This window comes from Amblyraja radiata, chromosome 22, assembly GCF_010909765.2.
Source record: "Amblyraja radiata isolate CabotCenter1 chromosome 22, sAmbRad1.1.pri, whole genome shotgun sequence".
Taxonomy (NCBI): Eukaryota; Metazoa; Chordata; class Chondrichthyes; order Rajiformes; family Rajidae; genus Amblyraja; species Amblyraja radiata.
In genome coordinates, this window is record NC_045977.1 from 19911736 (window position 1) to 19936082 (window position 24347).

At 47.1% G+C, this 24347-nt stretch overlaps 1 protein-coding gene across 2 annotated transcripts in view; it reads left to right on the forward strand.

Moving 5' to 3' along the window:
* Positions 1 to 2912: 2912 nt before the first annotated feature.
* The window catches only part of prkar1b (protein kinase cAMP-dependent type I regulatory subunit beta), a 99489-nt gene continuing 78054 nt past the window's right edge, over positions 2913 to 24347 (forward strand). Inside the window, exons 1-4 of one of the 2 annotated variants that reach the window (XM_033040544.1) lie at positions 2913 to 3060; positions 3455 to 3622; positions 18977 to 19147; positions 21611 to 21702. In XM_033040544.1, coding sequence (XP_032896435.1) covers positions 3455 to 3622; positions 18977 to 19147; positions 21611 to 21702 — 431 coding nt within the window. In that variant the 5' untranslated portion in view covers positions 2913 to 3060. Of the gene's footprint in view, positions 3623 to 18976; positions 19148 to 21610; positions 21703 to 24347 lie in introns of both variants that reach the window. The other variant, XM_033040545.1, reaches the window with a different exon arrangement.

Consider the following 24347-nt stretch of genomic DNA (forward strand, 5'->3'; position numbering starts at 1 on the left):
TTTAAGCTAATGATTTTTGATCAGACTTTTGCTCAGCTGTCCTGGTCTCCTGTGACACAGTGTAAAATTTTGTTTTGAACACAAGTACTGGAGTAACAGTGGTTCAGGCAGTATCTACGGGGGACATGGATAGGCAACGTTTCGGGGAGGGACCTGGTCTCAAGAAGGGTCCTGACCCAAAACGTCGCCTATCCATGTCCTCTGAAGATGCTGCTGACCCGCTGAGTTACTCCAACACTCTTTGTTCTACGCGAGATTCCAGCATCTACAGTTCCTTGTTTCTGTCAAGTTTTGTTCGATGACTGCTACTGTGGATTTCTTGGAAGCTTTCCGAGGTTAAAACATTCTGTTAATGTAAGTTGTTGGTGAACTTGACCTGTTACATCTGAGAAAATACAGCAGCCAGTTTGCATGCAATAAAACTCCACAAACAGTAAATGGGCTCATATGATTCTGGGTGTAACCGGACTGTTGGCCAGGACTTTTATTGCGAAAACAAAGCATTAATAAATGTGTTTGGCAGAAAGTGGAAAGTTGGCCATTTGTTTGAACTCCCTCATCCTGAAACACCCAATGGAATACACCCACCTGTACATTATTCTCACCAGCTGATCGGGTACAAATGATACTTCGCTGTCGCTTGATCTTCCCCCTGATTTTGCCTTGTAGGAAGTCATGGCATTCGAGCCCTGCCACAATTGCCGAACATTTGCCTCATCCTCCAGCTTAGAGCAAAAGTCCCTTTTGGTCTTTTTGATGGCCTTGCCAAGGTCATATCTGGACTTCTTGTACACCTCTGCATCACCAGACCTGAATGCCCGGGATCTGGTCCACAGAATGCGGATCTCCTGGATCATCCAAGGCTTCTGGTTAGGAAACACTCGGTTTCAGTGTAATGTTCAGTGAAAATTGAAAGAATTGCAGATGATGGAAATCTGAAATAAAAACAGAACATACTTGAAGTATTCAGCAGGTCAGGTAGCATCTGTGGAAAGGGAAGCAGTTAACATAGCATGGACTGGAGTGCCCAAAGCAATCTCAAGATGTCACAGGAACATTTTGCCGATTGATCCTGCGTTGCTGGAGCTCTGATGTTGGTGGTCATTTGCTCCTCATGTCTTTATTCCCTATTTGACTCCTGGTCAAATTTGTGTGATATCACTGCTAGAAGAGCCTTATGCACACTGTGGATGGTTTGATTGTAAACATGGATAGTCTTTCCGCTGACTGGATAGCATGCAACGAAAAAGCTTTTTACTGTACCTCCGTACATGTGACTATAAACTAAACTATCTCAGCAGATCAGGGTGCATCAGGAGTCCCCAAACGTCACTTATCCAAGTTCTCCAGAAATTCTGCCTGACCTGCTGAGTTACACCAGTGCATTGGAAAAGGAATATTACAGTTCTAGTTGTCCCATTCCAGGAAGAATGTGGAGGCTTTGGAAATGATGCAGAAAAAGTAATCAAAATGATCCTGGATTAGAGGATATTGGCTAGGAGAGGTTGGATAGACTTGGATTGTTTTCTCTGGAATACCAGAAGTTGACGGGACAGATGATAGAAGTATATAACATTATAAGAGGCATAGATAATGTCAGACGCTTTTTCCAAAGATGGGAATATTAAATACTTGTGAGCACAGCTTCATGGTGAGAGGGACAAAGGAGCTGTGTGGGGCACATTTTTTAGCACAGAGAATATCAAATGCAAGTAATATGCTGCTGGGTGTGGTAGTGGAGGCTGATACAAGTGGGATTTGTATAGGTACATGGATATGCAGGGAATATAGGGATATTGATTAAGTGCAGGTGGATAAGTGTTGGTATCATGATCGGCAAAGATATTATGGGCCAAACGGCCTGTTCCTGTGCTGTACCGTTCTATGAACAGATTTTTAACCACCCGGTTAGATCCATTCTAACTGTTGAACCACTAACTATTTCCTAGCCCCATTTCCTATTTTCTTATGAGAAAATGAGAAGAAACATTTTATTTTAATACTATTGTGTTGTTTCTGGTAATGTATTTGAGATTAATTTGCGACAGGAAAATCCTGCAGGATTGACAATGTTATTAACTAATCAATAAAGGGTTAGGGTTATTTGGATGGATAAGATTTGCTAAAAGGGCCATGGGTGTAGATGCAGACAGATGTTGGCTTGGAATAATTGTAATCGTTTTACAAAACGTATCATGCCCCGAATCTGTAGGAAGGAACTGCAGATGCTGGTTTACACCGAAGATAGACACGAAAAGCTGTAGCAACTCAGCGGACAGGCAGCATCTCTGGAGAGAAGGAATGGGTGACGTTTCGGGTCGACACCTTTCTTCAGACTCCAAATCTGATGCTTTTTATTAAGTCACATAAGACATAAACAGGAGCGGGTTATTTGCGTTCTATTGCTTAATTTAGGGAAGTCGGTAACCATTAACTGTCAATAAATGGGCTCGTAGGTTTTCCTGTATTGCAACAGTGAGTACATTTCAACAGTGCTCAATTGGCTTTGAAGTTGGTTAACACATCCATAAGGTCACTGATATAAATCTGTCCTTTTATTTCTCTCTCACTAACATCCGCTTATGCTTCCGGATCTGCTGGGGTTTGTTTTGCGACAACAAAAATGCATTCGTTCTATTTTGGATCTCCAACATCCGGTAACATGGTTGATTTCCGTTACAGTAAATCTCTTAAGCGTTGGCAACAGTGTACTGCATTCCAACCATCTTTGCAAAAAGCATCTGCAGGGAAGAAGCTGCTGTTCAGCTCAGCGCACCAGGACTCTGGCTTTGAGTGACGTGGGCAGCAACGGCGGAGTCCGCGCATGCTCATTTCCCCCCTCCCCTCTCTTTCCCCTCTGACTCGTTCTCTCGGCATCAGGGGTGCGCTGCGTACAGTACGCATGCGCGCCTATGCTCCGGTGGGGGTGAGGAGGGGGAGGTCTGCCGAGCGCATGCGCAGTGGTGGTGGTGGTGGGAGGCAGGCTGTCAGTCGGACGGACGGACGTCCACGCGAGCGAGTGATCGAGCGCGTGTCCGCGGGGCTGGTTGCAGGGCAGAGGTAGGTGCGCGGAGAGGAGAGCGGAGGGGAGGGAACGCGCGCGCGGGTGGTTGGAGTCCCCGGGGGCAGCGCGCGCGCACGCGGGGCGGTCGGGTAGCGCTCGACGGTTTGCCTTTCAACCGCCAGCGGTTGGCGTTAGAGGGAGGGAGGGCGGAGGCTGGGGACCCCCATCGCTGCCACCAACACCCGGGATGGCACCCAACTGACATCTTCCCACACATCATCTAATCCATCCGCATCCGCACCCACCCCCCTCCCCTCCTCCTCCTCCTCCTCCTCCATCCCCCACACACACACAGTAATTCATCCGCCCCGTGAGGGTTTGGACGAGACGAGCTATTCATTGGGGTTTACTTATTTTTATGACGAATATAAATATAAAACCGCATAAAAGATGGCGGCGTCGAATATGGAGGAAGATGAGAGCTTGAAAGGATGCGAAGTCTACGTCCAGAAGCACAACATCCAGCAAATCCTGAAGGAATGCATTGTCAGCCTCTGCATTACAAAACCCGAACGACCCATGAAGTTTCTCAAGGAGCATTTCGATAAGCTGGAAAAGGTAAAATTAAACAAAAAGCTACACGCATTGCATATAAATTTAATTTTAAGAAAAATTCGGGTAAGAATGGTCCCTGGATGATTTCCCTGTGTGTGTCATGTTGCATTGAGTATGATTGTGTCTCCCTTACTTAAGAAATGTGACAGTTTTTGAGTGATGGCTGGTTGACCCATTGGCACTGTTGATTGGAACCCACAAGTAATTGACCTTTGGGATACTGCACTCATGTTGTCAACTGCACACCCAGTGAGAGAAACACAATGAACTGCAGATGGTGGTTTACCAAAATGAAACAAAGTGCTGGAATAACTCAGCGTGTCAGGCAGCATCTGTGGAAGGAATGGACAGGTTACGTTTCGGGCTGGGGTCCTTCCTCAGACTTGATTGTGGCGGGGAGAAAGCTGGAAAATAAATTAGGAGGGCTGGACAAGGCCTGGCAAATACAGGTGAGGGGGTTGTTAAATTGGCAGACGTGTGGAGTAAGTGACAAAGGTTGGAGGTGAAATGGACCCAACAGGTTGTTGGAAAAGGAGCACAGAGGTGGGGAAAATGAGTGCACACCAAGCTAGGGCACGTTAACTGTGGAGTCCTTCAAACTAAATCTAAGCCTTAAAATATAATCCTCCCAAATTGTAAGCTAGCAGAGCTGCTTCCTCATGGTGCCAGAGACGCAGGTTTGATCCTGACCTCTGGTGCTATCTGTGTGGAGTTTGCATATTCTCCTGGGTAGACAAAATGCTGGAGTAACTCAGCGGGACAGGCAGCATCTCTAGAGAGAAGGAATGGGTGACATTTCGGGTCGAGACCCTTCTGCAGACTGATGTCGGGAGTGGGCGGGACAGAGATTGAATGTAGTTGGAGACAGTGAGACTGGTGGGAGAACTGGGGAGGAGATGGAGAAAGAGGGAAAGCAAGGGGTATTTGAAGTTGAAGAAGTCAATGTTCATACCGCTGGGGTGTAAGCCACCCAAGTGCAATATGAGGTGCTGTTCCGCCAATTTGCGCTGGGCCTCACTCTGACAATGGAGGAGGCTCAGGGCAAAAAGGTCAGATTGGGAGGGGGAGATAAGTGCTGAGCAACCATGAGATCAGGTAGGTTAATGCTGACAGCAGGGATGTTCAGTGAAACGATCGCAGAGCCTGCGCGTGACTCCGACTGTCTCCGACTACATTCTACCTCTGTCCCGCCCACTTCCCTGACATCAGTTTGAAGAAGGGTCTTGACCCGAAACGTCACCCATTCCTTCTCTCCAGAGATGCTGCCTGTCCCGCTGATTTACTCCAGCATTTTGTGTCTACCCACGATTTAAACCAGCATCTGCAATTCTTTCCTACACATTTTGCACATTCTCTCTGTGACTGCCTGAGGGTTTTCGTCAGGCTCTCTGGTTGCCTCCCTCATCCTAAAAGTGTGGGATTTTGGGTAAATTAGCCTTTGTATAATTGCCTCTAGTGAGAAGATGTGAAAGTGGGATAACATAGATGTTAAACTGGAAAGGGTGCAAAAAGATTTACGAGGATGTTGCCAGGACTCGGACTGGGCTATAGGGAAAGGTTGAGCAAGGATAGGACTTTATTCCTTGGAACACAGGAGGATGAAGGGTGATCTTATAGAGGTGTATAAAATCATGAGAATTAGATTGGGTCAAAGCACAATCTTTTATCCAGAGTAGGGGAATCAAGAAACAAAGGACATAGATTTAAGGTGAGGGGAGGAATGATTTAATAGGAAATTGAGGGACAACCTTTTTACACAAAGGGCGGTAGGTATACTGATTCAGATTCTGATTCAACTGATTCTGATTCAACTTTAATTGTCATTGTCAGTGTACAGTACAGAGACAACGAAATGCAGTTAGCATCTCCCTGGAGAGCGACATAGAATATGATTTCAATAAATAAATCTATTTACATGCATACAGTCATAGTGTTTTTCCTGTGGGAGGAGTGTCCGGGGGGGGAGGGGGGGGGGGGGGTGATTGGCAGTCACCGAGGTACAGTGTTGAGTAGTGTGAGTTGTATATGGAACAGGTGGTAGTTAAGGCAGGCACTATCAAAAGGTTTAAGAAACGTTTGGATAGGTGCATGAATAGGAAAGGTTTGGAGGGGTATGGGCCAAATGTAGGCATGTGTGACTAGTGTGGATGTTGGCATGGGCAAGTTGTGCAAAAAGGCCTGTTTCCACGCCGTATAACTCTATGATTATGACTAACTAGTGTGAACGGGTGATCAGTGATCGGCATGGACTTTGGTGGCCAAAGGGCCTGTGCGTAAGAGAGTGCCGGGGAATATAGAGTGAAATTTAGTGCGTTTGCTCAAGCAATAAGCGAGTTTGGTATTCCGAATGCGCATGCCCAGGTCATAGGTCACTAGCTATAAAACAGTCTCGGCAACAGTGGTGCTGCATTGTATGTAGGCTTGCGCTTCGCCCGTAGTCGGGGTCAGCTCTCCGTCGCTGCGGATGCTGTTGAGTTGTTGCTGGGCCGTCCCCTCCCCGGTGTCCCGTTCCTGTCCGGGGTGGCTCTGGGCTGGCGGGGCGGCCCCGGACTTGCAGCCGCTGGCTCCAGCTCGGCTCTGCCTATCCCGCCGGGTTGGCCGGCAGCCCTCCACCTCCACCCCCGCCCCTCAGTCCGACACCGAGATCCTGCTGAAGATGGGCAGCCGCCGGCCCTGCTCGAAGACGGGTGACTCGGAGCCGCTGCTGCTGGAGTCGTCCTGGTCGGAGAGCGAGTCTGCGGACGGGCTCCTACCGGCCATGGATGTTGGTGGTGCTGGAGTTGGTGGTGCTGGCGGCACCACAACCTTCTCCCCCAGTCCCTTGCCAGGCCCTCGTTCCTCCTCGGGGGTGTAGATGAAGTGGCAGCGGGTACCGTAGGGGCAGAAGCCAGTGGTGTGCAAGGTACGGCTTGTACTTGGGGTGGCGGATGAGGGAGCACAGCTCGGCCATGCCGTGGGTGAATTGGCACTTGTCACTGTAGCGGCCCATTGGGGAGCGGGTTCCTTTGGAGTTGGGGTTGGGCTGGAGTTGGCGCTGGCTGTGGGCCTGTGAGTTCTGTGGGCCTGGGGCCGCTGGTGTCGTTGGTCTGGGCTGTCGGTTGGCCCGGCGAGAGAGATGGAGGTGAGCTGGGGTTGGCGCTTCTCCGCGCTGGCGGAGGGCCTGGGGGCCGGTGTCCCGTCGGTCCGGGCGGGGACGGAACACTCGAGTGAGGGGGGGGGGGGGGGAGAGAGAAACCGGGGACGGTCCAGTGGCGGTTCGGCAACGCTTGCCGTGCTGGGGACACGGGTTCGATCCTGGCCGCGGATGAGGTCCGGCTCTGAGTGCATCAGCTGCCGAGAACCGGTCCAGTCCCCCTCCGCCTGGTCTCCACCCATCCAGTCTTTTGCCCCCGGTCTACCCCTTCTGGTTTCTCACACTTGCACTGTAATTGTCAGTCTAACATTGTAAACAATATTGCATCAGTTGGCATATCTTTAAAAGGAGTAATGCACCCCCCACGAGTAAAATAATATATCAGATTGAATTTTAAAGCAATGCTCATTTTTATAATTGTGAAAAGTTTGATGGGACCATTATAAATTGCATGGTCATCTGAATTATTAGATTATATTTGACCATGTCAGCCTGGGAAGGTGGCCCATCTAGGAGAGGGAAAACTCTGATTTAAAACCTCCACTGCCTTGTGGCCATATCCAGTCATGGAAAAGGCTCCTGGAGTAAACCTCAAGAAAATCCGGAGTCGGAACCCCTAAAGTAATTCATCGTTGTCTACAACCTTGCTCTGGAAGCTCCTGCAACGGTGCTGGTGCCAAACTGTAACAGCCCTGCTGTTCCTTTGGATCGATCAGCGATGTGGAGAGGGGGGACGTGCTGCATGGGCAACAGCCTGTCCTCCATATGACATCGCCCAGGCTTACATCCGACCATACATCAACTAGGATGCATCACCCATGGTCAGTCATGACCGAGGGGGGGCCGACTACTACTATGATCATGAGTTGTTTGCTGAGAGTATCCATGCGGTTGTTTCCCACCCGATCGCCTTTCAAAAGAAAAACAATTGTAGTCAGGTACTTTTGTTTCTATCTAACCTTGAATGAAATGAAGGTAGTGCATTGCATTGAGATGCAATTTGAATCATGGTTCTGATGACTGGCAGGAGATGCAGTTTAATTGCAATAGGTTCAGTCACATTAGAACCAGTGCTGATTGGTGATTGGCAAGTACATAATCGCCAGTTTGACCTAAATGCTGCTCTGGCTGTTGTTCTGAACTTGACAATTGAACTATATTTTCTATTTTAAATTATGATGACTACCATACGCCTTTTACTGAATGTTAAATTGTGATATGATTAATTTGTTATGATTAGTGTTTTTACTTTGCTTCAAAGATTTTTACAGGTCATTGTGATCCTTCTGAACTTTGGCAAGAATACGTGGGTTTAGAGTGGGGGTGGTGAAAGAAAAAAAATCCTGGAAATACTCAACAGGTCAGGCATCTATGGAGAGAGAAACAGTTAATGTTGCAGCTCAATAGCCTTTCAACAGAACTGAACAGGTTTTAAGATTCAGAGAAAAGAGGGAGTCAAGAGTCATGAGCGGTTGTTACGTCATGAACCGAAACAATGAAATTCTTACTTGCTGCATCTTTACAGGTGTATTAGAGACAACAACAATAAATACACAATAAATTATCGGTTATTCTTAAGTGAAGTCGAACATTATGGTGCAAATACCAAACTACTCAGATCATTTGTGGTTGTGCAAAGTCTGTTGGGGTTCGGTGTGAGGTAGGATTATGGTTAAGGTTGTGCACGGTGGTTCGAGAGCCTTATGGTTGATGGGAAGAAGCTGTTCTTGAACCGGGAGGTAATGATTCTCTGACTTCTGTCCTATCTTCTCGATGGCAGCATCGGGAAAAAAACAGTGTGCCCTGAGTGATGCTTGTTCTTGATAATATTAGCTGCCTTCTTAAGGGCAGCATATCCTGTAGATCCCTTCCATGGTGGGGAGGTTAATACCAATGATGGGTTGGGCAATCTATATTACTAAAAGTCTGATCTTGACCACTTCCTGGTGTTCTGTATATTGATTTTAGATAAAACGCTGCCACTTACGGCTGTGATTTTGGGCCATCTTACTCAGAGTCCCCCTCCGCTGTGCAGGACAAGAGGATTTTTCCCATCGATGAAAAATAAGAGTTATTAGTGTTTTAAAATTTTTGAGATTCTCTCTCCTGAAGGCCACGCCCCTTCCGGAGGGACTATAAAACCCGGAAGTGTTGAGTGCCTCAGCCAGTCTCTGCAAGATGGGGGAGCGAGAGGGTCACATCTCTCAGTCTGAGCTGTGAATAACACTGAACACATGTCTACTAAACTGTGCGTGTGGTTTTACTGACCTTGAGTGCCCTTAATGTGGTTTGAAAATGAAAATGTGGTTGGTTTGAAATAAAGTACAGCAAATGGTTGATGGCGGTGGTTGGTTTGAAATAAAGCACAGCAAATGGTTGTTGGCGGTGGTTGGTTTGAAATAAAGCACAGCAAATGGTTGGTGGTGGTTGGTTTGAAATGGCAGATGATTAAGACTCTAAACTTGACAATTTCCTGTTTGCACTGTAAATTGATTTTAGATAAAACGCTACCACTTACGGCTGTGATTTTTGGCCATCTTACTCAGTCCCCCTCCGCTCATCAGGTGCAGAGGATTCTTCCCATCATTGAAAAATAAAAGTGTTAGTAGTGTGTAAAATATGTTGAGAATCTCTCTCCTTTCAATCACGCCATGAAGGCCACGCCCCTTCCGGTAGGAGGGGGGAGGGATTATAAAACCCAGAAGTGTGGGTGTGGCTCAGTCTCTGCAAGATGGGGGACGGAGAGGTCACGACTCTGCCTGAGCTGTGAATCAACTGAACACACTGAATGTCTACTGAACTGTGAGTGTGGTGTTTTGTGTGGTTTTATGGTGGTTTCGCCCTGTTTGAAATGGTATGAAACTGCATTTGAATGTGGTGGCCTTGCACCCTGCATGAATGGTATGAAACTGCATTTGAATTTGGTGGTCTTGCACCCTGTTTGAAATGGTATGAAACTGCATTGGAATTTGATGGCCTTTCACCCTGCTTGAAATGCAATTTCGAGGAATAGCCGTGAATCAACTGCTAGCCCACCAGCCCGTGAGTGAGCTGCCAGCATATCAGACTTGAGTGTCTGAGCTGCCACCCCAAGAATGCATTTCGCCCACAATGTCCATACTAGCTCTCTGTAAACCAGTCCCTTCAGCCCACAACACCCATACGAGCGCTCCAGAAAGCCCCCTCCCCACTGGCCACCAATATTGGAATTGGTGGAGAGGTGGAATATTGCGTGGGGGGACCAGCCCTCCTGTGTGAACATGGGGCCCAACGGGTCCCACTTAGTCTAGTATTCACTATTTTCTACAACCTCCTTCATTCTGGAGGTTTGAATTCCAACCCAGTTGCAGATGCAACCAGTCTATATGCTCTTCTGTGGAGAGGTTTGAGAGAGTGCTCAGCGACATGTCAAATCCCCTCAAACCTCTGAGCAGAGTTGTTGGTGAGCTTTCTTTGTGCTTGCGTCAATATGCTGGGCATCATCAGAAATGTGCATCCCCAGGAACTTAAATCTGTCCCGCCAATGAAGACAGGCCTTGGACCCTCAGCTTTCCTTTCCTGAAGTCAGCAGCCAGCTCCTTGGTCTTTCTAATGTTAAATGCACGATTGTTCTTCTGAAAGTAAAGCAAATTATCAATCACCCCTACCAGACGCTGTCTGTTATTTGTAAGACAATGGTGGTATCATCAGCAAATTTAAAGATGGCATTGAACTGTGTCTAGTTCCACAGTCTTGGGCATAGAGAGGATAGAGCAGGGGACTGAGCATGCAGACCAGAGGTCGTTGTCAATCTGCACTGATTTGGGGATGACAAAGTCGATGATCCAGTGGTATAGGGAGGAGCGGCGATCCTGTATCCTGAGTTTGACAATGTGTCGTACACACTAGGGAGAATTTACAAATTTACTGAAGCCAATTAACCTACAAAACTGTACATCTTTGGCGTGTAGGAGGAAACCGGGGTACCCAGGGGAAACCCCATGCAGTCACAGGGAGAACGTACAAACTTCTAATTTTGATTGAACTCAAAGCTGTAGTCGATGAACAACAGCTTGACCTAAGTGTTCGTGCTGTCGAAGTGGTCCATCGCAGAATGGAGGCACAGAAAGATGACATTTGATGTTGATCTTTGTGGTGGTTTGTGAATTAACGTGGGTGCAGTTTATCAGTGAGGTAGGCGTTGATTTGCACTATTGAGAACCTCTCAAAGCATTTATTCACAATGGAAGGTAGACAAAAATGCTGGAGAAACTCAGTGGGTGAGGTAGCATCTATGGAGCGAAGGAATAGGTGACGTTTCGGGTCGAGACCCTTCTTCAGACTGATGTGGGGGTGGAGGGGGGGGCAGGAAGAAGCTTCGGAGAGTGGAGGAGAAATTCTTCAAAGTAGACATACCTTGAGGAGATTTCGCAGTGGAGTAGGCAAAATGTTTAAGAAAGAAATGCAATGGATGTGAGTACCACCAGTTGATGGTCATTGTGACATATCGTCTTGTTCTTCTTGGGCACCAGTATAATGGATGTCTGTTTAAAGCAGGTGGGGATCACGGACCATAGTAATGAGAGGTTGAAGGTGTCCATGAAAACTTTGGGAATGCAGCCAGGTATACGATTAGGGCCGGATGCTCTTCAAGGTTCAACCTGATGAAGGTCTTCTCACTTTGACCATGGAGACTGAGATCACTGCATTGTCATGAAGGTACATTGTTCTCCCTTTTGAAGCGAGCATAGAAAGAAAGAAAGCATTAAGTTGCCCGGAATTTGCTTCCATTCCAGTTCTGCATTCTGATATGGCTGAAAATCCTTTGCAGAGGTAACGGGTAATATAAGAAGTGCTTGACAGAGAAGAAGGAATGGGTTGCTTCAGATTTGGATTCCTGCCATTGTTTATAGCGTACTTGAGGCTTGAGGTGCATTGTGCCTTCACAAAAATGGAAAGTGGTTACTCTGGTCTTATTGTGAATAAAAATAATTCTGTTAATATTCAATTATGTTAATTAAAATGTGTGTATGAAACTTTAAATGAATTATTGTTCGTGAATTTTGAACGTATTGCAAACTTAAAATGAGTTTGCCATTGTGAAGATCATAAAATATAATTACTTGAGTGCTGCTCAAAATTTTTAAAATTATTTTTAATTTAGAGTGCGTTAGTTCATTATGCAGATACAAACATTTTGTTTTAATCCAAGTGTCAATGCATGGTTGAATATACTCCAAGGCTACGTCAGACAGATTTTTGGTTTGTAGGATTTAGACAGTTTGTAAGGAGCATAGGACACAGGCAGGAATGTGAAATGTAGAAACAATGAACTGCAAATTCTGGTTTACAAATGGGACTAAGTGCTAGAGTAACTCGGCAACGTCTCAGGAAATGGATAGGTGACGTTTTGGATCAGGACTCTTTTGATTGAATGACATTTTTAGCATTGATTTCATTGAATAGCTTCCTGTTTCCTGTTTCCTGTTTCTTGTGTTCTTTCATGTAACCGGTATGCTGTAAATAGTAGTTGCTGTGGATTTATTTTTATATTTTCTTGGAATATAGATAGCATTGGGATGATGAGATTTATTGTCTTTGACTACATGCCTTGATAAATTGTTGATCAGCCCTCATGTTTTACCAATAAAAGTTATCATGACTATGGTGTCTCCCTCATAAAAAGGTTGGGGATTCCAGCATTTAGTTTGAGTTTAACGTCGAGTTAGAACTTCGTTTGAAATGGAGGAAAACATAGGGCTACTAGATAATTGTTATGTTTTTTCTCCAAGTGGCTCTTATTTATAACTGATTTAATAACTTTGAGTTTGTGCATTGGATCTTTTATCTTTTAACAATAGAACCTTGTGCAGTCTTGATAAAGGAACAGATTTTGTCCATTATCTGTCCAGCAAATTGCTTTGTCTTGAATTATTAAAATTATTTTGTGTCTTTAATTCTCCTACAGCTGTGCTTATCAGCAAAAGGCTAATATCCATTCATGTTCTGTTGGTTTTGATTAGGCTTAGAGGGACGGAAGATAAGTAATTTATTCTGAAGCAGCCTGTCTCTATACAGTTTAGACAAATCCAAACTGGTTCTTTTAAGCTTCCTGTCATAGGTGGCATCCGTAATGTTGATCGTGAGGAATTTAACAGACGTTTTACCAGTAAAGGCCAAAGAGATAATTTGATCCGCTGTTCAAGATTATCATTGTGTCCTATTTAAATCTAATGCTAATGGCTATGCGACATGACAGCTCGTGATCAGGTCTTGTAAGCCAATGTGGATTGTTCCATTTTCAGTCAGTGCTGTGAAAGAAACTAAGTGGAATTGAATAATAGTGAAGTCCCACTGATTTTATAACGATTATATGAAACATTTTCAAGATGCCTAATTTGTTCTTCTTTTTAATCCCACCTGATTATTACTGAATTGGAACAGTTGTTTAGCTCTTCCTGTAAAACGAGAACATAGGCTGACAGCTCACTTAAGACAAAAGTGGAATATTGTTAATCTCCACATCCAAACATTTACACCAGCAAAAAAGCATTGAAGATTAATTCCTAATTATAAGAACTCTCTATTGCTAAAACTTAACAGTATTGCATAAGGCAACAGTGCAAAGGATATTTCATATAATATCTTCCCAAAGTCCCAGCAATTTCCAGGAAAATGAGTGAAAATAATAACTAATGTTAAATATAAAATGGAACCAAACAAATGTATCATGGCTATGCCCTTTAGAGTGTATTTTTCTTAGCTGAGGTTAACATAAAGTGTTTGGGTTACATTTGGGTCCATTTTACTTGTATTACTGAGCACATCTCTTATCAGGAGTGCAATCAAGAAACAATGAGTTTAACCATAACCTGTTCATTTTTTCATTTTGTAAAGTTGCTGCCTCAGCGCCTGAGACCTAGGTTCGATCCTAGCTACGGGTGCTGTCTGGACAGTTTGTATGTTCTCCCTGTGACTGTGGGCTTTCTCCGGGTGATTTTTTTTGTTACATCTCTTGGGAATCAACACCCTTTTAAAATGAATTGCTAAGTACAGTTATGTTGATGCAAATATCAGTCATTATGAATCCATGAAGGTCCCTGTGTTCACCAACACGCTGGGATCAGGTCATCTGTTACTTGATGTTGCATTGAGGAAGAATATTGGAATTGGTGCCAATGATCTCAGGATTATTGCCATTGTGTTTTTGATACCTGCCTCAATGTCTAGTTTAATGCATTTTATAGGTGATCTTTCAATAGTGCACACTGTCATTCAGCAATGAAATGAAGTCTTGTAGTGGCCTGGTCAAGGTCAGGAAAAGACCGGACACCAGGCGGATTCAAAAGAAGCTTTTTAATTCCAGCAGCCCGAGTACACACCACGACACCCTTATCTCTACCCCTAGGGAGTCGTCAGGAAACCCCGTGGCAGACCAACGCCCCTGTCCCTCAATCGGCGAGGGGGATGATCCAAGGAGTGGCCTACCCCCCAGGGACCGCCACAGGACCCCCCCCAAGTACCCGAGGTACGAAACGGACAGGAGGGCGTACAAGGCGGCCAGCCCGGGTGCACACAACGCAAAGCCCCGGAACAGGCGCCTGGTCAACAAGTGCGGGTGACGAAGTAGCCAGAGGAGGAGGTACCCTAGACAGAGGCCGCCCTCACTTTCAGGGCAGCGCTACCAGCGCAGGCCGATCGATATCGATATGTGCTGGCTTCAACCGTGCAACTGAAACGGTCTCACGCCGACCCCCCCATGTCCAGGACGAAAGTCGACGAGCCATGTTCCAAGACCCGGAAGGGACCTTCGTACGGCCGCTGTAGAGGTGTCCGATGTGCATCCCTGCGCAGAAAAACAAACTGGCAGTCCTCCAGAGCAGAGGGAACGTGCGGACGGAAGGACCCATGGCGAGACGTGGGCACCGGCGCCAGCTTGCCCACCGTCTGCCGAAGACGTTGCAGAGCGTCCGAAGGCTGCTCCACCTGGCCACGTGCCGGCGAGATGAACTCCCCGGGCACCGTTAACGGAGACCCATACACCAACTCGGCAGAGGTGGAGGCCAAGTCCTCCTTGGGTGCGGTGCGTATCCCCAGCAAAACCCACGGTAGAGCGTCTACCCAGTCTGGGTCAGTGAGCCGCGCCCTCAGGGCACCCTTAAGCTGCCGGTGAAACCGCTCCACTAGGCCGTTCGACTGCGGGTGGTACGCCGTCGTGTGGTGCAGACGAACACCCAGGAGGCGTGCCATGGCCGACCACAGCTCTGACGTGAACTGAGGCCCCCGGTCGGAAGTTATGTCCAGTGGAACACCGAACCGGGCGATCCAGTGCGCCAACAATGCTCGAGCACAGGTGTTTATTGTGGAATTCTGTAGCGGAATGGCTTCAGGCCACCGCGTGAAGTGGTCCACAACGGTGAATAGATACGTCATGCCCTGGGACGACGGCAGTGGTCCCACGATGTCCACGTGAATGTGGTCGAAACGTTTATGAGGAATGGGGAACTCCTGCAATGGCGCGTGCACGTGTCGTTGCACCTTGGCGGTCTGGCACGGGATGCAAGTGCGCGCCCAATGTCTAACCTCCTTCCGCAGCCCGTGCCACATGAAGCGGGAGGCTACCAGGGCTACTGTCGCCCTGATGGAGGGATGTGCAAGTCCATGGAGCACCTCAAACACCCTGCGCCGCCAGGCGATGGGGACGATGGGTCGCGGAACTCCAGAGGAGACATCGCACAGCAGCGTGGTACCCCCAGGGCCACAGACAACGTCCTCCAACTGCAGGCCCGAAACCGCCGTACGATAGGCGGCCATCTCCTCGTCAACAAGCTGAGCGGCTGCCAGGGCGGAATAGTTGATCCCCTCACCGACTTGGAGAACTGTGTGGACTGCAGGTCTTGATAAGGCATCGGCCACCCGCCGCCCTCAACGAACCGGATGGAGGTAGTGTACTCGGACACATACGCCAACTGCCTCTGCTGCCGGGCAGACCACGGGTCTGATACCTTGGCAAACGCGAAGGTTAGTGGCTTGTGGTCCGTGAATGCAGTAAATGGTCTCCCCTCCAGAAAATAGCGGAAATGACGTACGGTGAGATACAGGGCAAGGAGCTCACGGTCGAAGGCGCTGTAATGACGCTGAGGACCACTGAGATGCCTGCTGAAGAAGGCAAGTGGCCGCCAGCAACCCTCAACGAGCTGCTCTAACACTGCCCCAACCGCAACCTCAGAAGCATCCACCGTCAAGGCGGTCGTGGCGTCCTCTCGTGGGTGGACGAGCATTGTGGCCTCAGCCAGTGCCTGCTTAGCCCTCTCAAATGCAGCTGTTGCTTCCACGGACCAATCAACCTCCCTGCGATGACCAGCAATCAGGTGGAAAAGCGGACGCATGACTGCAGCCGCTGACGGCAGGAAGCGGTGATAGAAAGTGACCATCCCCACGAATTCCTGCAGGCCCCTAACTGTGGTCGGACGGGGGAACCTGCGGATAGCGTCCCTGCGGCTGGCGGTCGCCCAGGCCGTCCATTCTGAAAATGCGAGCTGCCCGCTCGGCGTCACCCAGGCCAAACCTCCTGATGAGAAATGCTTTAAGGCCAGTATATTTGTTTGTTACCGGGGGGTCCCTGAGGAAAGGCTTAACTCGCCTCGCAGTTAGTTGGTCAAGCGAGCCAACCACGTAATAATATTTAGTCTCATCCTGCGTGATACCTCTCACAGCAAACTGTGCCTCTGCCAGCTGGAACCAGGTTTCGGGTTCTTCGGTCCACAGTTGGGAGCTTCAACGCAACGGCGTTATTATCCATCACGATGCGTGATGAACGACGCGGTGTCACCAGTGTAGTGGCCTGGTCAAGGTCAGGAAAAGACCGGACACCAGGCGGATTCAAAAGAAGCTTTTTAATTCCAGCAGCCCGAGTACACACCACGACACCCTTATCTCTACCCCTAGGGAGTCGTCAGGAAACCCCGTGGCAGACCAACGCCCCTGTTCCTCAATCAGCGAGGGGGATGATCCAAGGAGTGGCCTATCCCCCAGGGACCGCCACAGTCTTATCTACTTTCATTGACCACTGTCACATATGATAAATGGGCACTTGACTGAGCTTCAGAGGACTGCTGGCATCTCTGAAAGTGTACTGTGTAAGTAAAATCAGTACCGTCAGGAATATGATGACCTATCAGCTATTTGCTGATGCTGTGATATATTTTGCCAGGTGAACCTAGAATTGTGTTCATAGCTACTGAAAGCCAGTTTGGATCCAGGCTTTCAAAGACATAAGAATGAGAAGCTTGAGAGTTTGTTCTCAAAATAAGTATTATAGGCAAAATATCAAGACTGGGAATTTGTTTCCTTTTAACTCCAAATTGGAAGATTGTTCCAGTTAAGTAACTCGACACTGACCTCGAATACGAAAATGAACAGATTTATATTGTGCCAAGTTTTAAAGCACATGATAAACTTGTAGTTGCTCAATATTGTGAAAGTATTGTAAACGTTTTTCCTGCTTAAAATTGTTTAAAATATGGACAGCATTGCACAGAAGTGCTATTGACATGATCGACAATAGCTATCTCTAACCCAAAACCATTGGAATTGGAGATGTGCCCACGGTGGCGGAGTTTGGGGAGGTAAATGTTCACGATATATGAAAGCTTACTTTTTTTAATTTGAGGCCTTGAGGTTTACCTTTGATTTAATCAGTGCCAGATTTGCTTATAAAATTAATTTAATAAGGAAGTTTTAACCACATTTCAGAACACCTGTTTTGTTGATCTTGCAGGTTTGTATGTGTATAATCTAGTTTATGAGATGGGTGGAAATAGAATCATTATTCAAGCAAATGTGGAATAACTACAAAAGCAACTTGATGAGAAGAAAGTGGTTAATCTTTAACCTTAAAACAATATATATTTTAAGAATAATGTTCATTCTGTATCCCCACACCCTTCAGGTGTGAGAACTAACTTAATTGTCTTGAGGGAAATTGTTTTCTGAATTCCAGCTTTAAATATTACTAGACTAAGTGGGACCCATTGGGTCCCTGTCACACGGGAGGCCTGGTCCCCCAACGCAACTGTTGGAGTGACTGAGGGTAGGGGAAAGGAGAGTGATGAGACGGGTAGGAGATATGTGGAACCAGATAGGAAAGGGAGATCGGTAGATGGGACCAGGTTGTGGAGTGGGTGTGGAAAGGTGATCCAAGGGAGAAGAAATATAAGATGGTTAGATATGCGAGTGATAGGCAGATGTAACCAAGTGGGTGAGGGTAACGAGTCTTGGTAATGAGGAGGAGGGATGAGAAAAATGAGCAATGGTGGAAAGAGCTTGGGTATGACGGGGGAGTAGGAATGTAACACAAGGGTTGTGGGTTACCCGATTTTGGAAACTTCAATACCCATACTATATGGGTCAGAGGCTACCCAAGTGCAATATAAGATGTTGTTCTTCTAGTTTGCTTTAGGCTAACCACGGCTGTGGGGAAGGATGAGGGCAGATGGTAGGTTTGGGAGTGGGACAAGGAGTTGAAATGATATGCAACAGAAACATAAAGTAGCTATTGCGAACAAAACACTGGTATCTTGCAGATTAAAAAACAGAGCGTAATGTTATGGGTCAAATTGTGCAGCAATTCATTAAATCCTAGATATGAGAGGACTTGCTGGAAGACTGGGATGTGCTGAGTGACAGATGATGGCGTATCTGTCGACCAATCCAATGAAGGATCCTCATCTTGGTGAGATCCATCAGCATCATGTTTTTGAATTTTCCTCCCTGATCCAATGCCAGTTATACCTGACGCCAGATCATAAACCCCATTCAATTGAATGGGGATAAGAAAGAATTACGTTATTTATTCTTGACTTGCTGCCTTTGTTTTGACAATAAGATATAATTGTGCTCCCTAGCTTTGCCTCCTGTTAAAGAGGCCATTTCAAGCTGGGATCTCAGCAATATATTGCCCAGGGTTTGCTCACCACCGAGGTATTTAGATGCTTTGACCTTGTATAATTTTGCGAGGTGCAGTAAGTCTGATGCATTGCTCCTTGTATCCAGTCCAGGTAAATGCAGGCAGCCATGATCAATGGGGAAGGACCAGGTCTAGTTTTATTCAACCTGATTGGACACCACTGACAACAAGACATTTCTAACCAGTCTTTGGAGAATTTTTATTGTTAGTATGTTTGGTTTTAACAAAGACATTGGAATGTGTATATAAAACAGATCTTTTTCTGGTTTACATCTAGGAAGAGTGCAAACAAATTTTGGCTCGACAGAAGTCTAATTCTCAGTCAGACTCGCATGATGATGAGATTTCACCACCACCACCAAATCCAGTTGTAAAGGCCAGGCGCAGAAGAGGTGGTGTGAGTGCTGAAGTGTATACTGAAGAAGATGCAGTCTCTTATGTACGAAAGGTATGATACATATTTGGATTTTGTTCAGAAATCCAGGTCTGCTTGTGACAACTGGCATTTTTTCCACCTTTACTCACTTTGCCTTATTTTTCCTCTTTATCTTGTATTAAAAATCTGAATTCCTGACTACCTGGGAACGTCAGTTTAGAACAGTTGACTAACACCTTCAGCTGCTTAGACACAAAATGCTGGAGCAACTCAGTGGGTCAGGCAGCATCTCTGGAGAAAAGGAATGGGTGATGTTTCAGGTCGAGGTGGGTTTGCAGTTTCTTCCTACAGAGCCTCAGCTGCTTTGCTTCCTAATTCTGGCATATCAACACAGACTTCCTTTAAATGTTTCCCATCCTAATCCTGATCTTTCCCTAATTTCTTTATCTTTCACCATATGCTATCTTATCTTGCCCAAGGGATCTATGTTTTTTGCTCTTTGACTCTTCCACTAATCTGCTGACCATCCTCTTCCCCATCATGACTTATGTCTTAATTGATTGTGTTAACGGTTCGATGTGATACGATAGGACTTTTTTTAATCCCATGAGGGAAATTGATCTATTCACTGTCCAAAAGACATTTGGATAGGTACATGGATGGGAATGGTTTAGAGGGATATAGGCCAAATGTGGGCAGGTGGGACTAACATAGGGCATCTTGGTCGGTATATGGGCCTGTTTCCATGCTGTATGACTCTGTGCTGCTGTCCAGCCTTATCCTATCTATCTATACTATTATTAAAACTCTCATCTTGTCCTCTTCCGGTTTGCATTGTTTTTAAATTTGTGCAAAAACGGTACCCTATATCGCTAGGATTTGTTCGCCACCTTACCGTTCTCCTCTGCTCCAAGCGCACCAAGTTTTGTTTCCGACCGGTGGAAAATTGTGAGATCTGCAGATTGGACTTCTTACCTGTCAGTCACCATGAAGGTAACGCCCCTTCCGGCACCGGCTGTCAATCACCGGCGCGAGGAGAATAAACCCCCGAGACGGAGCTGAGTCCACAAGCCGTGCTGATTGAGTCCGCAAGCCGTGCTGATTGAGTCCGCAAGCCGTGCTGATTGAGTCCGCACGCCGTGCTGAGTGAGTCCGCAACTGTGGAGTCGGGGAAGCCGCTGTGTGGAGTCGGGGAAGCCGCTGTGTGGAGTCGGGGAAGCCGCTGTGTGGAGTCGGGGAAGCCGCTGTGTGGAGTCGGGGAAGCCGCTGTGTGGAGTCAGGGAAGCCGCTGTGTGGAGTCGGGGAAGCCACTGAGTAGAGTCGGGAGGTGCTGTGTGGTGCTGTGGCTGGTGGCTGCTGAGTGGAGTCCCTCCCCCCCACACACCCACCCCTTCCCCCCCCACTCCCCCTCCTCCCCACACACCCACACCACCCCACCCCCCTCACACCACCCCCTGCCCACACCACTACACCCCCTCTCCCACTCCATGGTTGAGTATTGGATTGGGGAATAGGTTGCGTTGGGGGAATCAGGCCTCCCGTGCGACTGGAACCCAACGGGTCCCACTTAGTCTAGTCTTCAGTAAATCTGATTTCGTCCAAATCTCTGTTGCTCCTACCCCAGATCTTACTTTGTGTGCATTCTTTTATTTCTTATCAACACTATGTTGAACCGTAGCTAAACTATCTCAAATATATTAAATGTTCAACATGCTTTTCAAATCTCTCTATGAACTTGTTCCTCCCTAACCTAGTAACCTCTTACAGCTGAAGTTAGAATATCAGATTCATGAATATCCTTAACTTTGTGAACTTTGGCCATGTCCCTCATGAGCTTGCAGCGCCTGAACCATTGGATTTATTTTGCGAACTCTGTCCTTCTTCCTTAGTAAGATCCATCCTGGAATTTTACTTGCTTATTTGCCTCAAAACTTGTCTTGGAGGGAGTACAGAAAAGATTCACTAGATTGCTTGGATTGGAAACATGGAGTTATGGGGTACGATTGGATAGGCTGGGCATGTTTTCCATGGAACAAAAGAGGCTGAGAGGTGATGTGAGAGGCATATAAAATTATAAGAGGGGTAGATGGTCAGAATTTGTTTTACAGTGATATGGGTATCAAAAACAAGAGTGTAAGTAAGAGAAAGGAGATTTACAGGGATTTGAGTTGACATTTTTTTTACATGGAAAGTGGTTGATAGCTGGAACTCTGTGTCAGAGCAGCTAGTGGAATCTGATAAATTCACTATATTTAAGAGACATGTAACCAGACATTTAAATGGGCAAGGCACAGTAGACATCAGAGAGTGGGCAAATGGGATTAATTTAGATAGGCACAAAGGTCTGACATGGCGGGTTGAAGGGCCTTTGTCACTCTGTACAACTCTGCATCTATGATTATAGACTTGATAAATTTGTGTTCCTTTCATTAGGGTAGTACATAAGTTCCTGGTGGACATTTTATGGTGAATATCTATTACCATCTGAAAGCTGATAAATTCTGGTAGGCTTCATTTGTCTATACTGTTTTTTAGGTAATACCAAAGGACTACAAGACCATGACTGCCCTAGCAAAAGCTATTTCTAAGAATGTTCTTTTTGCTCATCTTGATGATAATGAACGAAGGTAGGATGAATACTTGATGACAATGTTTGTTATTCAAATTAATGGTTTATTTATTCCTTGTGTGTTTGTGTCTTCCAAATCTGTCTCTGATTTAACAAAATGTTAGGATAAAAGGGTATTGCAACCAAATGTTACTGTTTATTGTATTTGTACCACATAGCAAATTCTCATTTGGGCATTATTTTTTCATATTGAAAGAGTGAGAGAGAAGTGCTTCTGTTATTAGCAAACTTTTGTTTCGTATATTTTAGATAATAAAATATGGACTTGATATGGAAAATTGTGATTAAAATATTTTTTAAAACTCATAATTATAACAACCAGTTTGCATGTTTTAGTAAAAATGTTACCATCTTTGTCTGAAAATATGTTCCTGCAATATGCGAGTTCGATATTCCGACTGGCAACGGTGGTGCTGCATTGTGTGCCGTCTTGCATTTCGTCCGTGGTCGGGGTAGGGGTCGGCTCTCCGTCGCTGTGGGTGCTGTTGAGTTGCTATTGGGCCGTCCCCCTTCCCGGTGCCCCATCCCTGTCCGTAGGTGTCCGGGGTGGCCCTGGGCTGACGGGGCGGCCCCGGACTTGCAGCCGCTGGCTCCAGCTCGGCTCTGCCTGTCCCGCCGGGTTGGCCCCGGCAGCCATCCACCTCCACCCCCCTCCCCTCAGTCCGACACTGAGATCCTGCTGAAGATGGGCAGCCGCTGGCCCTTCTCGAAGACGGGCGACTGTTGCTGGAGTCGTCCTGGTCGGAGAGAGAGTCTGTGGATGGGCTCCTGCCGGCCATGGAAGGCCGAGTACCCGCTGGAGCTGCAGGTACTGTTGGTGATGGCGGCAGCAGCAACCTCCACCCCCTCCTTTGCCCAGCCCCAAGCCCAGAGTCTGGGCCAGCTCTAACGCCAGGTTGGGGCTGAAGGCCGCCTGCAGCGCAGCCCAGTCTAGCGCCGGGTCGGAGGAGGCTAAGCCCAAAATTGCGCTCTGGTGCAGGCGAGGCTGGGGCCCTCACTCCTCCTCGGGGTTGTGGATGAAGTGGCAGTGGTTACCGTAGGGGCAAAAGGCGGTGGTGCGCAAGGTACGGCTTGTACTTAGGGTAGCGGCTGAGGCCATGGGCGAACTGGAACTTGTTGCCGTAGCGGCCCATCGGGGAGTGGGTTTCTCTGGAGTTGGAGCAGGGTTTGGCTGGAATTGGCGCTGGCTGTGAGTTTGGGGCCGTTGGAGTTGTCTGTCCGGGCTGTCGGTTGGCCCAGCGGGAGAGGCGGTGAGCTGTGGTTGGCCAGGCATGATATATTTCTGATTTAAATCGTAATTCCGATTTTTTTGTTTTCCTATTTTTCAATTTTTTTCTGCCCGATTATTTGGCGGCCAATCAATCGCTGTCTCTAAAGGGGTTGCGTCCAATCACCGACCAGCTTCCCTTAAAATTCTCGTCCCATCAACAAATTGGTCTCCTGTCGTCCAATCAGCCTCTGTCTCCAAGAGCATCGTGTCCAATCACATAATGCGCCGGTCACTCGGCGGCCAATCAGACACAGTCTCTGAGGGGTGTTGCGGCCAATCACCGACCAGCTTCCCTTACTGAAGCAGAAGATGGCTGCAGCCAAAATCACTTTTTCTGTGCTGTTTGCACACAGTGCGAGGCAAAGAGACATTTCAGGTAACATTGTTTGTAAGATTCTTTTAGCTGTATGAAGTCTTTCACACTCAGCAAAATCAATAACCCCACTCTCACCATCGACGGCACCACTGTCTCCCCATCTCCCCAGGCCCGCAACCTTGGCGTGATCTTTGATTCCACCCTCTCCCTTGAGCCTCACATCCGCCATGTCATTAAAACCTCCTTCTTTCATCTCCGCAACATCGCCAAACTCAGACCCTCTCTCACACCGCCGGCTGCTGAAAGACTCATCCATGCCTTCATCTCCTCCCGACTGGACTATTGCAACTCACTTCTCCTTGGCATCAGCTCCACCTACATCAACCGACTCCAACTGGTCCAGAACGCAGCCGCCCGACTCATCACCCATACCAAATCCTGGCATCACATCACTCCAGTCCTCAAAAAACTTCACTGGCTTCCCATCTCCCACCGGATCACCTACAAAATCCTGGTCCTCACCTACAAAGCCCTCCACCATCTGCCCCCCCCATATCTCACTGACCTCCTCTCCCCCCCTACCAACCCTCACGGTCCCTCAGATCCACATCAGCAGGTCTCCTCTCCATCCACAAGTCCAACCTCCGCAGTTTTGGGGACAGAGCCTTCTCCAGGGCAGCTCCCAGGCTCTGGAACACCCTCCCCCAACTGATCCGCAATTCCGTGTCCCTCACCATCTTCCAGTCCCGCCTCAAGACCCATCTCTTCACCTCTGCCTATCCTTAGCCCCACGTCCCTGTCCCTTTTCATCTGTGCATTAATTGCCTCATACTGTGTTTTGTATTGAATTCTGTCTTTACTTTGTGTACTAGTCATGCCTCTACTATTTATTTCATTCCTCTTACATGTTTTTCCTCTACATGCTCAATTTTTGTAAGGTGTCCTTGAGACTCTTGAAAGGCGCCCATAAATAAAATTTATTATTATTATTATTTTATTTCATGAAATATTTATCTTTGGGGGTTATTTTACTGGTTATGGGGCTAACTGGCCTCCT